Genomic DNA, 13038 nt, shown 5'->3' with positions numbered 1-13038 from the left:
GCATAAACCAGGAATAATCAAGATTTGTCCATAAACATAAATAGATGCGCTTTTCAGTAGGTGTTCAATTTAAAGAATGTGGACCATTAATCTTTGCTTGCACAGATTGCGGATGAGCACACAGTGGGATATCAAAGTCTAACAATTTGATATGCATTGACCACTGTAACATCAGCCAACTACCAAGACAGGCATTATTTTAAGCAATGCGAGGGAAGAGCATATTTGGCTAGAATTTGTTTTTAATGCAGCAAACACTGGGTCAAATAGCAGCATTGCTTAAATTCTGGTTCAAACCAAAGCAAGCGGAAAATGGGACCTTCAAATACCATCTTGGACAGGAAGTGGCCCGCATTAATCATTCTTGTTGGTCATTCATTATTGATTCCACATTAAAGGAACTCAAACTGACCCCACCATGGGATTTTAATATTGCCAGTGAAGCATTTAAACAATGACTTAAGGGTGCCCTAAATCTGAAATCAAGAGCTATTGATCGGCATACACTTCAAACAAAACAGCTTAACCCATTCACAGTTCCTACCTACGAAATACTAGTTCCTCAGAAGTATCTCGACTTGGCGCCTTCCGGGGAAATGAAACTCAAGTTTTTAAGGTGGCATTTTGGCCTCTTTGATGTAAGTGAAGTGGTCCACAAATGTAAATAAGAGATCAAAATTGGCTTGCAGTTGTTGCCCATATTACAAAGTGTCGCTATTTACAACACGGATGACTACGGACGGTCTATCCAGAGGAGAGGGACATATAAGAGTCCATCAGGAGCTGCCCATAGACTCGTTTTGTAGCCATTACTGGCCTTGTGGTAAATTTTCACGGGCAAATTTAAAATTTTCAGGACTTATCTGGACTGACAAGCGACCTATATATATCACGCACCATCACCGAATCATGGCCTTTCAGTAGCGCAACTTTTCCATACAGCCTTGAGGAAGTCACTGGATGTGACGAAACACATGTCTGCTGTTCTCGTGTCTGCTCACAAGGACTGATACACATCACCACCATCAAAAGGAATGTTTTTTCATCTGTACCCATTATAAAATTGGAGTTCATTCAGTCATGTTATCAATTGATACAGAGATGCTTTTAGCTCATATGTCAAATTTTGTGTATGGAATAAACTGAGGAAACTTTGTATAAATACATCCCTGGTGTTTTCCTCTGAATGAGTGGACCTTTGCCATATTGGTATTACCTTAACAAGGTCACACATTTGTAATTCAAATTTTAGGAGTGCCACATTTCAGCTCACAGGTACCTTTCTAGGTCCCTATGTGTTTTTTTCCACCCAAGGTAGTGGGGTGCTCGTTATCCCGAGTGGCACCGCAATTTACTTTGTTCTTTATTAAGTACAAATTAGTATCTGTACTTGCCAGTCCTGTACATATTTGCAATCTTTGATGTGCGACCCATCTATAATTACCACCGTTCTTTGTTTTGTCGCTAGCCCAGATTGTGTGTGTGTGTCGCTAGCCCAGATTGTGTGTGTGTCGCTAGCCCAGATTGTGTGTGTGTCGCTAGCCCAGATTGTGTGTTGCCAACAAAGAAGAAAGCTTCCGCCACACAATATTTTGAAAAACGAATGTAAAGAACTACGTATTAGCCATTACATATTGTTTCCAAACCACAAACAGATGATTATTCAACAGAATAATTAAATTTATGGGCAAAGTCGCTGATTACACAGACAAAATGGCACCAACTTTGGTACTGCACTGTAAAGTTTTTTTTATTGCACCTTATTTTCAACCTTCAATTCCAAAAGCTGAAAAAATGCCATTGATTGGGCGGTTTATTTCTAAATTGCACTCAATTATTACCTCAAGGGAAACAACAGCCCTGATAAGTGACTGCTGGTGAGCCCAGTGAGGGTGGGCCCAACGGCCCTCCCTCAGCCGTTGAGGGTGGTGGATTGCGAATCGAGGGGAACCCGAGAGACTGTGCCGAACCAGAGAGCAGAAATTCACGTCCGAGCCCTATGGCGGAAGAAAATGGTATGGCAAAGGAGTCGATTCCCATCTCACTGTCACCGAAAGGAGAAGTCAACTGACTTGTGACTGCGGAAGACTTCTTAGAACAAGAACAAGGTGCAAACATCCGGACCAAACACTAGATGGCGGGCTATGCACAGCATGTGACTCTACAGCTCTACATGCCAAGAACAGATGCATACTGGGTAAGTAGCATTTTCCTTCTTTTTCTGCTTGTTTTTTTTGTTTAATATCTAGTGCCGTCTACGCAGTTTTGAGCATGTTAATCCACATTTTTAGGCACTTTTCACTTACGTATTTTTGATGCTGCATTATCCTTAACTGTCATTTCATATTTTAGGGGGAGAGGATGTAGACTTAAGGCTAGATCGGTCGAACTTGAAGCTGGTGAACCGGGTTCGAGACATTGCAACGACACTCAACATTCTTTGATTCTAGGCAAATCACTTAATAGCCCCCTGCCTAACAAAAATTAATGTGTCCTTCTATAACGAAACTGGTGCTATTTAAAGCGCTCTGATACCCGATGTCTCGGGTCTAGTTTGCGCTACATAAAATTCAACAAAATAAAAAAAAAATGTACTTCTCTAATTAGAGACACTGGATGAAACCAAACTTGAACAGCAGCTGATGAGTGACAGATGTGTAAACAAAGGGACCTTCTAAGGACAAGGTAGATAATCCTGGCTAAGCTAGGTTTTTTGTAAAGGATCCAAGGTACAATGATTTTGAAAAGCCAAAAACACAGGACTTCACATTCTCCATCAGAAATAAAACATATTTCACACCTAGAATGGCCTTCGTTTTAGTCATCTATGAAAAAGCACAATTACCATCTGACCAACCTTCAAATGTGGTGAACTTTGATCATTAGATCTTCAAGTTCACCGTCACAGATATCACAGGCAACAATGCTTTCAGAACTTTGATGTGGAGAGATAGAAGAGAAAAACACTCGGTAACTACCTTCCTACTCAGGACCTGCCAAGCCCAGAACACATAAGATGGGTTGTCGAGGGTCAAACGCAATCACTCCTGGCACCCCCATCTATATGGCTGATAAGCTCACCATCTCCAGTGCCTCTCAATTCATCCACAGAAAAAGATACATTTATGGGAAACAAGTTAAAAAAGAAAAAGACACCACAAGTAAACAGAAGGCATGTGGAATTCCCATAATTCAAAGCTCAGGAAATATAGTTTGAGGTCAATTACAACAAGTTTTCATGTTTAGTTTGTCCAGGTGACATTTAGGCCAAACCCCCTCCAAACACACTTTAATAGCTAGTTTACAGTACTTACTGCTCTATAAAATAGTATTTTCTGGCACCAAGCCAAAATTAGTAAGCATATGTATAAGGTGTTCAAACTTGCATATGATTCATTAATGCAAAGCCTTGAATATTAGGGAGCGGCCTCTAAAGAACTGTATTAATCAAAGTGGTCGCAGTATAAAAACGTGCACAAGTACACAAATTCAAACATTTAAGGTTATTTACAATACTCCCAGATGAAATGCAAATAAATACAGATGCTGAAAGCTATATTAGCGATTGCTTCCTTTCAAATTAAAATGTACGCGCAAAAAAAACGCAACTTCAAAATAAGCTTTTGCTTAACTATTGTGCAACTTTAGATACCATTTCTCTGAGCCATCGTTTACTAAAATGTGTTTCATGCAGATCAGTTTTTAAATAACAAGCATTGGCAAAGTCAACAGGTCTCACTTTTGGGACCTATTGACTTTGCCACTGTGGTTTTCGCAATATGTTACAGTATATACAGGCATATTTTATGTAAGAAAAGACTGAGTTTGTTAACATTTGTAAACTCTCTTTGCTTTAGCGCAATTTAGTAAAATAAACTCAAATTACATTTCAAAGTATTGGTAAAGCCAAAAGGTCTCAACTCTAGAATGCCTTGCTCTTTGGTTTTCCAATACATGTACCATATATGTGAGCTAGGTCAAATGAGGTGTCTGAGTGAGTTCTGGTTGTGGGAGGGTGCTCATATAATGGGGCATGATTGAGAGCTTTGGAGCAGAGCCTGAAGGCAGTGTGAGCGAGTGGGCCATACTAGGGGTACACGAAGTTCATGATCTCACCAACCACTGCTTCAATTCCATGGACTTGATACTAAAAGAGGTAGCCCCCCTTTCAACTAAAGAGAGTCTCCACAAAAGATTCTAAGCCTTGGTACAATGGAAACACAACGATGACAGACGATCCCTAAGAACATCGGAACGCACATGGAGATCTGATCCTTCTGCCAATCAATTGGGGAGAGGAGTTAGCCTAACGGCTAAGGCGCTCGACCTCGGACCTGGGGATCTGGGTTCGAGTCTCGGTAACGACGCCAAAAACCTCCTGTGATTCGGGGCAAATCACTCAATCTCCCCGTGCCTAAAAATGAAAGTGTGTGTCCTCATGTAAAAAAAACAACAACAAAAAAACATAACTTGTGCTATGTAAAGCGCTCCGATACCTGATTCGGTTCAGGTCTAGTTCGCGCTATATAAAACTCTACAAAAAAAATAAAAAATCACCTCAAGATACCAAGAAAGAAGAGAAACCCTTACTACAGAAAGATCAAGTGCACCAAAGCAGACTTCTTCAGCCACCAATTAGACCAGGCAAAAAAATCACCCAAAAAAACTTTTCAAATTAATCAAAACTCAATCTAAGGATGCACCGCACCCCCTTCAAGATCAATTAGGCCCACGACCCAATTGTGAAGAATTAGCTACCTTCTTCTCCCTGAAGACCGACAGCATTAAGAAGGACCTTCTCAATGATCTAATCACACACTCTGCTTCACGTACGAACCCTTCACCATCCCTACCAATTGCGCCACATTGAAGCTCATCAAAGTTTGTCCTAAAAAACAATGCGTCTTGTTCATCCTTCAATACTTACAACGAAGAATCCATTCGTAAAATGCTTATTGCCCTGAACCCGTCCAATCACTCCAATGACCCTCTCCCAGCAAACACTGAAAAAGACTTCACTCTGCTGCTGTTACCTCTCTGGACTGAGATCATAAATGAGTCTTTACGACAAGGTTACATCCCAGACACCCTGAAAGCCGGGCAGGTATCCCCCATTCTAAAGAAACCTATGGCTGACCCTGCGGACTTGAACAACCACCGCCCTATATCGAACATTACTACCTTGGCCAAGCTATTAGAAAAATATGTACATCTTCAGCTGATCACACATATTGATCACTTTAACCTACTCAACAAATACCAATCAGGTTTCCGTACAGATCACAACACAGAATCAGCCATGACCCATATGATTGACGATGCACTGCAAATCCTAGATCAAAATGGAGCCTGCTTACTCATCTTGCTAGACCTTTCCTCTACCTTTGGTACCGTCAAACACGATAACCTGATCAATCAATCAATCAGAGCATTTGTTAAGCGCGCTACATACCCGTGAGGGTCTCAAGGCGCTGTGGGGGGAGGGGGGGGGGGAGGCTGCTGCTACTGATCGAAGAGCCAGGTCTTAAGGAGTCTTCCGAAGGCCAGTAGGTCTTGGGTCTGCCGTAAGTTGGTGGGGAGGGTGTTCCAGGTCTTGGCGGCAAGGTGGGAGAAGGATCTGCCGCCGGCGGTCGTTCTTCGGATGCGGGGGACTGTGGCGAGCGTGAGGCCGGCACAGCAGAGCTTGCGAGTAGGGGCTTAGAAGCTCAGTCGTTTGTTGAGGTACGCTGGGCTGGCGTTGTGGAGGGCTTTGTGTGCGTGGATGAGGATGATAGACCTTCTGAAACTCAGAATGGGATTATTGGGATCAGTGCTAAATTGGTTTTCCTCGTTCCTCCAAAACAGATAATGATTCAAGGTCAACTAATTCCCTGTCCAAACCAGTCCCAGTCACTTTAGGAGTCCCACACGGGTCCTCACTATCTCTGACATTGTTCAATCTTTTCATGGAGCCTCTAACCAAAATTCTCTACGCGTCTAACGTGCAATACCACATGTACGCCAATGACACACAACTATACCTTAAGATCCACACTCTAGAGGACATCAAATCACTCAACACAACTCTTGGAAAAACCCAGACCTGGCTGGCAGAAAACCATCTAAAATTGAATGCCCTCAAAACCGAATTCCTCCTAATCGCCCCTCCTGCCCAAGTACCCATAATGAAAGACTGGATCAAACACCTCACTGCATTCAAAAGCCAGCCTATCATCGTGAACTCAGCGAAATCGCTGGGAAGAACACTAGACAGAAACCTCAATGTGCAAAAACACATCAGCACCACAACAAAAGGAGCAAACTTTCTGATAAATACGTTGAGAAAGCTGAAACCATTCCTGCCGGAAAAGGACTTCAAGCTGGCAGTACAAGCCCTAGACATCCCAAGAGTGGACTACGGGAGTGTCTCTCTCTGTGGCCTACCCAAATCCACAACAGCCCCGCTAAGAGCATCAATCAACGCCGCAGCGAGACTTATCACTGGATCGGAAAGAAGCTCCCACATAACCCCTGACCTAAAATCCCTCAACTGGCTCCCTTTGGAAGCCAAAATTCATTTGAAAATAGCATGTATGACACAAAGCCATTCATCACAATGCACTATGATATCTGGCACAGAAACTGGCGCCCTCATGTGGTGTCAGATCTTCAAGAAGTACCAAAAACGTGCTACTGAAGCCGCAAAGATTCAACAAGAAGAAAACATACAAGCTAACCTTTTCAGGGATGGCGCCCAGAATCTGGAATGCTCTATCCCCAGAAATTAGACTTATACCCTCTACTACATCTTTCAAAAATAAGTGAAATCGCTTCCCATGGCGAAATGCACCTGAGCCTGGATCACTGTTAATATACGACCCTACGTATCTTCGATATGGAACTTTGGAATGCCTACGGTCTACCCAGATACTGTAATTACATGATACTTGTTATTTTGTCATCATTTTGCTATGTACCATATAACTATTTATCTACAAGATTATGTCTATTCTAACACTGACTCGCATTGAACTCCATGTCATGTTCTAGGAAACAATGACACTTCCCTGTAAAGCGCTCTGTTAACCGCAAGAGTCTTGTTCGAGCTGTATAAAACTCAAAATAAATAAAATAAATAAATTACATGCTCATCCAATCCTTGGCCTCTCTCCAGTGCGTACTTACCGATGGTCACGTGTACCATGTGCAATTACCAATTCTAATTATTTACAACAAAATCATTGCTGTAACATTTATTTCAAACTGCTAACAAGCACTGACAAAGTCAATAGATGTGGCTTGTTTTAGGCATATGTTTCGTTGTGTGTGATATGTCTGGATGCAATAGCAGAAAACTCACAAAGAGTCATATAAATGATGGTCAAGCAGCATCTGTGTAAAGTAAAGGATTTTAGTTCACATGTTTTAATCCACATCCCTAATACTTAAGCGACGGACTGTTAAGACATCCCCCCCCCTCTTTTCATCTCATTAAAGCACTGTGGTCCACAATAGGCTTTAGTCTACACCAGCTAAATGCTGTCTTGTAGGTGTGGACTAAAAATGGTGATGTTGTATAACGGTGGAGTCCTTGGAATCAAATCTAAAACTAGTGCAGCCAAAAGTACTGACCACCTGTATCCGCTGCAGCATCTCTGGGAAGACATGAGCACAGCTGGAGTTATACTTAGAGGGAGGAGTTGTGCACTTTAGTGAAAGAAAGCTGAGGTCCTGACTACCTACACTAACACCCCAGGACGTGTATGTAGGAACCGGGGCTCTTGGTGCCACCGTACCCCTTTAAAAGTGGAGCTGCAGTATTTGCTCCACAGCAAAGCTCATCCTGAACTCAAGTAGGCTATTTGCTTCCTGGTGTAGCAGATCCAAAGATCCTTAGCTTCTCTCGGAGTCGAGCGCAAAGGGACAAACAGACGAGAAACCGCAACGTGGAATGCAGGGGCGCAAGAAATACAGAGGGGTGAAATTGTTGAGTGGGAAGAAGCAATAGGAGGGCAGGGGAAGCAACACACCCCATCTCAATCCTAGTCATATGTAAATCAGTCTTGACCCTGTTCCTCATGGGACCTGCCAAGCCAGGTCTTCGCCAGGTCTTCCCTGGACCGGAAACAAGCATCCTGAGACCTGGGGTGGTGAAGTGCACTAAAGAACGATGATGGATTCAACCCAGATTTGTGACTAGGTTGAATGCCTGAAAAGTTTCAGCGCTCCGTCCATCATCTCCTTGTGTTTGCTTTGTTTGCCCTAAATTGGCAGGGTATGCCCAGACTGGGGCCCTTGCTCACTTTGCCACTGGATTCAAGCCTGCCTGGCTGATGAGGGCTGTTATTTATTTATTTATAAAGTTTTATATAGCGCTAGCTAGACCCGTGGGTTACACTGAAACTGGTCCCAGGATGCTTGTTTTTGGTCCAAGGAAGATCTGGTTTGGCAGTTTGGGCTGGACTGTTCCCAAGAGGAACAAGGTCATGTTTGATCTGCATATGGCTGGGTCTGAACTGGGGTGGTGAAGTGAGCTAAAGAACGATGATGGATTCAACCCAGATCTGTGACTGGGGGAGAGTGTCTGAAAAGTTTCCGCGCTACGTCCATAATTTCCTTGCGTTCACACCCGTGAATAGGCCTTATCTAACTATGCACCCAGGACCTGGAATGATATCCATGTATACATCATGACTGCCCAACTTTCAATTGGCGTGGCTCACATTTAGGAGATACATGAAGAGCACTGCATTAAAGAAAACCACACAAAGACACAGTAACAGTCCACTTCCTGTCCCAGAACTAAGCTACGCTTCCAATCACTTATTAGCTTTTTGTTTGCATTTGACCCTGTACCGCTCTTGCTATCCTCCATCCAACTGAACCACACACACAAACACACACACACACAACACTGTTCGATGAACAGCATCCCCAATGCCATCAAGATTTACAGATACTCTGATGAGTAGCACTTCCATATCAAGTTTTGCTTGGCCTTCTGGGAGGAAGCTCTCTTCTGTTTTTTTAATGGAACAACAAAACTACAACTCCCAGAATACTGATCAACAATAATCTGGTTGAGACACTAGCGCATGGACCTCGGAAACGTGAAAGATCTGGACCCTATGCCGAAGACGTTCTACTACAATAAAATAAACATTTACAGCACTCTGCTGCTCTTTGGAAGATGTGGTCTACGCGACCATGCAAAGTAAAACTAAAGCAAATGTGTCACAATTTGAAAGAAACCCCAAATGAATGAAACCAGTTCACCAAGTACATGCCCACAACACATTATGCAACAAAAATGTGGGAGAGCGGAGTGGCAGAGTGTATAATACTGAAAGTGTATCCAGCTACACTGAATATTCAGAAGGTGCAAGTCTTGGCCCCCCACTACTTAAATAACTTAAAATATTAGTCCAAGAAAAACCAACGCATCAGATGTCCTACATCTACAGGGTGGAGTAGCACTACGGACAACACAATCCTCGGGAATTAGGATTTTTGGGCTAACGCAGGACAATCCGTTCTTGGTCGTGGTCTCTTGAGGGAACCTGTCATCCGAACCCATTAATAAAGTAAGCGAAAAACACAACACAAAGGTATGCCAGCGAGGGGTTTTCGATGTGGGGAATTCAACTGTGAAACTTCTGAAAAACATTCAGAGGCGTTTATGTAAAGATAAACAACACGCTCGACGCACGCAGGGATTTTTGATTGGAGCTGGGTTCGTCGTGTTTAAGGGGAGGGCAGTGTGTGGGCACAATGGAGCAATAATTTGCAAACATGTTCACTAAAATGCATGAAAGAAGATGTGAGTGTTAGCCGTGAAGTTTATAACAGAGGTAAAGGATTGCAATTGGTCATTGTTCACAATAAATGTGCATACTATCCAATTTTCAGGTAACAGTCGTCTTCTGAATGTCTTCACACTTGCTAGTTTTTCCAAGCGTTGACAACATAGGAGTGATACATTTAAACAAATTAAGCAAAAAGGCATTTAGGAATGAAACCAGCCACACTGCCAATTAGACCAATTCATAAGTAAGGGTTTTTGGGTATGAAAACTGTCGTGCTTCCCCTTTAACGCGCAATTGTCGCTATCGATTTTCTGAGTAACAAAATAATGCTCCTTTTTTTTAACCCAAATGAGATTGTGATTTTCAAGAAGTTCCTGGCAAATAAAAAAGACAGACTGTGGCAGTAGCTTAGTGTATAATAAAATGAAACAATGTATTTTAAATGACGGCCTTTGAGAGCGAACCAAGCTTAAATTGTATTTTAGATTAAAGTTCGTGGCTACAGTAATGGCCAACAAGTTCAATAGCCCATCCATATTTTTAAAATGAGAGTGAAAAATCCATAAACGAGCGACAACAATTACAATATGTTAGATTCAGATGCAGACCTCAGTGGTGCTCTTATAATGTATATTCCCAAAATTTAACCGTGGAATGTAAACAGATGACTGGTCATAGTAATCTAGTAAGGAGAGCAGATGTAAACTGAGGATGGGTTTTGCAAAGCAGGGACATCAGAAGGGTGAAGTGACCATAACAATAGATCTCTGTTACTGACAAGAGAGCTCTGCATACACACCCCTCAAGTCTCACACAGCAGTGCTCGAGGAAGGTACGAGGAGGGAGGCGGCACTCACCTTTCTGTGCCCGGCCGGTGCCCAGCAGCAAGGCGGCCAGCAGCAGCGGGCAGGCTCGGGCAGCCATCCCCGCTATGCGCGCCCCGGCGGCAGCAGCCTGCAGTCCGCATGCATGGCGGGCGGGCGCCGGGCTTTGTTGTGGTCGCGACTGCCGGTGCCTCCGCGGCTTCCCTACCCTCTACCGCCGCTTCTGGGCTGGAGGGGGAAGAGTCCGTGGTCAGGGAACCAAGCGCCCAGTAGCCCCCGGGGCCGTGCGGGCACTTCTCTCTGCGCAAAGTTGTGCCGTGCGGCGCCCCCGCATGCCCCGCCTGCCTCGGCCCCTCTCCTCGGCTTCCTGCTCCTCCTTCAGCCGCCGCTCGGGCCACTTTCAATCTCGGTCAACAACTTCCGCTTCCCCCTGATCTCCCCCACCCTTGTAACATCTCCCACTCGCGCGGCGGAGCGGGCCTCCCGCCCCTCTCCTGCCCCTGTCAGGCTGCGGGCCCTGGAGTGTCCGCGCCCACGGAGCAGGCGTGCCAGGGGATGGTTCCGGGATTCCTGGAATACGAATAGTTCGAGTTTGACAAAATGATTTCACAAAACGGTCTGAATGAATGATAGTTTACACACGTACACTGACGTATCTCGAAACTTTTTCAGTCTCAATGGAGGCTGACATAGGCTGGTTTGGAAGGGCGATCCCATTGAAATCAACAGAGATCTAACATTTTTAGAGATAGAGTAACATTTCCGAGATGGGAAATCACGCTGAAGTCTGTGGGAGTTTTTTCACTTGTCCGCAGGATGAAGATTATTTAAAGGAAGCTGACACCCTCTAAAGGAGAGTTAGTTGGGAGTCATGGATTTACCCATTTTAACTGTTGCAAAACTCCTCGCTTGTTGGCATGTATTGGACCACATCGAGGGGCTTATTCTGTTCGCGAGGCATGACCGTGTATTTTCATCCCAAAAAGTAAAGTGTTTATCAACTATTTTATTCAGCCTGGGCACAGCTAAAATATCCCACCCCCAATGAAAATCAGTCAAAAATAAATAATGGCTCATTCTAAATCGCTTACATCTTTCATAAATGAGTCACACTGACGCGGAAAGCTTATGCACTACTTTATTTCCCGGAGCGCCGGGAGAGAATGCCCGCTAACTTCAGCGGTCGGCGCCGATCTCAAGATGGCCGCCTTCCGCTTCCCGTCCCCTCGCTTCCTCTTCCGGGGACGGGACACTAGACCGTCACCACATATCTCCCCCCCTTTATGCAACAATAACAATGTACAATAAAGTCCTTACTTCCAGTCCATGTCATAGTCCTTGAACTTCTCTGGTACCTTTACAGCTCTTCCAACTCTGGTTCTCACCACTTCAGTTCTACCTTCTTCTTCCGGTTCCCTTCTGTCTGACCTTCTTCCTGCGCCTTCTCTTTGTCTGTCCATCACATCCTCACTGCAGTCTACCTTGCACCCGCTCCTCGTACCTTCACTCGTCCCGCATTCTCCTTCGCTGTCTTCCACTTGCTGCTCTCCTTCTTCTACATTCTCGTTCCTCCTTCCGCTACATTCTCCTTCGCTTTCATCTTCTACTTGCTGTGCTCCTTCTTCAGTTTCATTCCCCCACTTCAAGATCTTGCTGCATTTGGCCATTCTGTCCTGTGACCACACCTTTCCGTCACTGAGCAGGGCAGACCGGGCGTAAGGCTCCAGCACTTGCAAAGGTGGTGAAAATTTGCTTTCCCCCTTCTTCTTAAGGATGGCCAGCTTCACTCTCACCCAGTCTCCCTTCTCCAGCTCTACACCTTGAACGTTGCGTCTCTTGTTAAAGTGCATCGTGTACACTTCTTGTGCTTTCTCTAGATTTCTTCTGACCACGGCCGGTGACCATTTGCTTTGCACCACTAATTTCCTCCATGCCATGTTGTCCTTCGTAAAGGCTTCTCTTCCTCTCAACACCTTAAATGGGCTGTATCCCGTGCTTCCCGGGGTGATACGATAGGCCCAGATCATCTTCTCCAATTCCTTCTCCCAGTCCATACCATCGTTGATGGCTGCCTGAATGGTGCCCATGATCACTCGATTGAACCGTTCCACCTGACCGTTTCCGGCCGGATGGTAGATGGGCATATGTTTTACCTCTATGCCGTTCCTGGACGTGAAGGCGATCCATTTCGCAGAGGTGAATTGCGGCCCATTATCACACGTGATAATTTTCGGGATGCCTTCTCTGACGAACGTGGTACGTAGGAAGCGCACCACTGCATCAGTGTCCACATTCTCCATTATCTCCACCTCTGGCCATTTGGAATATTTGTCGATGAGAACTACCGCATACTTCTGTGTTCCTTCTTTGTTGAGGATAGGGCCCATGATGTCCACTGAAACCATTTCCCATGGTCCATCCGGTACAGG

The 13038-nt window shown here is 44.5% G+C and overlaps 1 protein-coding gene across 1 annotated transcript in view; it reads right to left on the bottom strand.

Annotated features, from left to right (window-relative positions):
• The window catches only part of DCBLD2 (discoidin, CUB and LCCL domain containing 2), a 526471-nt gene extending 515315 nt beyond the window's left edge, over positions 1 to 11156 (bottom strand). Inside the window, exon 1 of the mRNA XM_078657730.1 lies at positions 10643 to 11156. Within this exon, the coding sequence (XP_078513856.1) occupies positions 10643 to 10709 (67 nt within the window). The 5' untranslated portion in view covers positions 10710 to 11156. The remainder of the gene's footprint in view (positions 1 to 10642) is intronic.
• Between the last annotated feature and the right edge of the window lie 1882 nt (positions 11157 to 13038).

The sequence above is a fragment of the Lissotriton helveticus genome, chromosome 8 (assembly GCF_964261635.1).
Source record: "Lissotriton helveticus chromosome 8, aLisHel1.1, whole genome shotgun sequence".
Classification (NCBI taxonomy): domain Eukaryota; kingdom Metazoa; phylum Chordata; class Amphibia; order Caudata; family Salamandridae; genus Lissotriton; species Lissotriton helveticus.
Note: the sequence above shows the minus strand (reverse complement) of the source record. Positions and strands in the feature narration are given on the sequence as shown.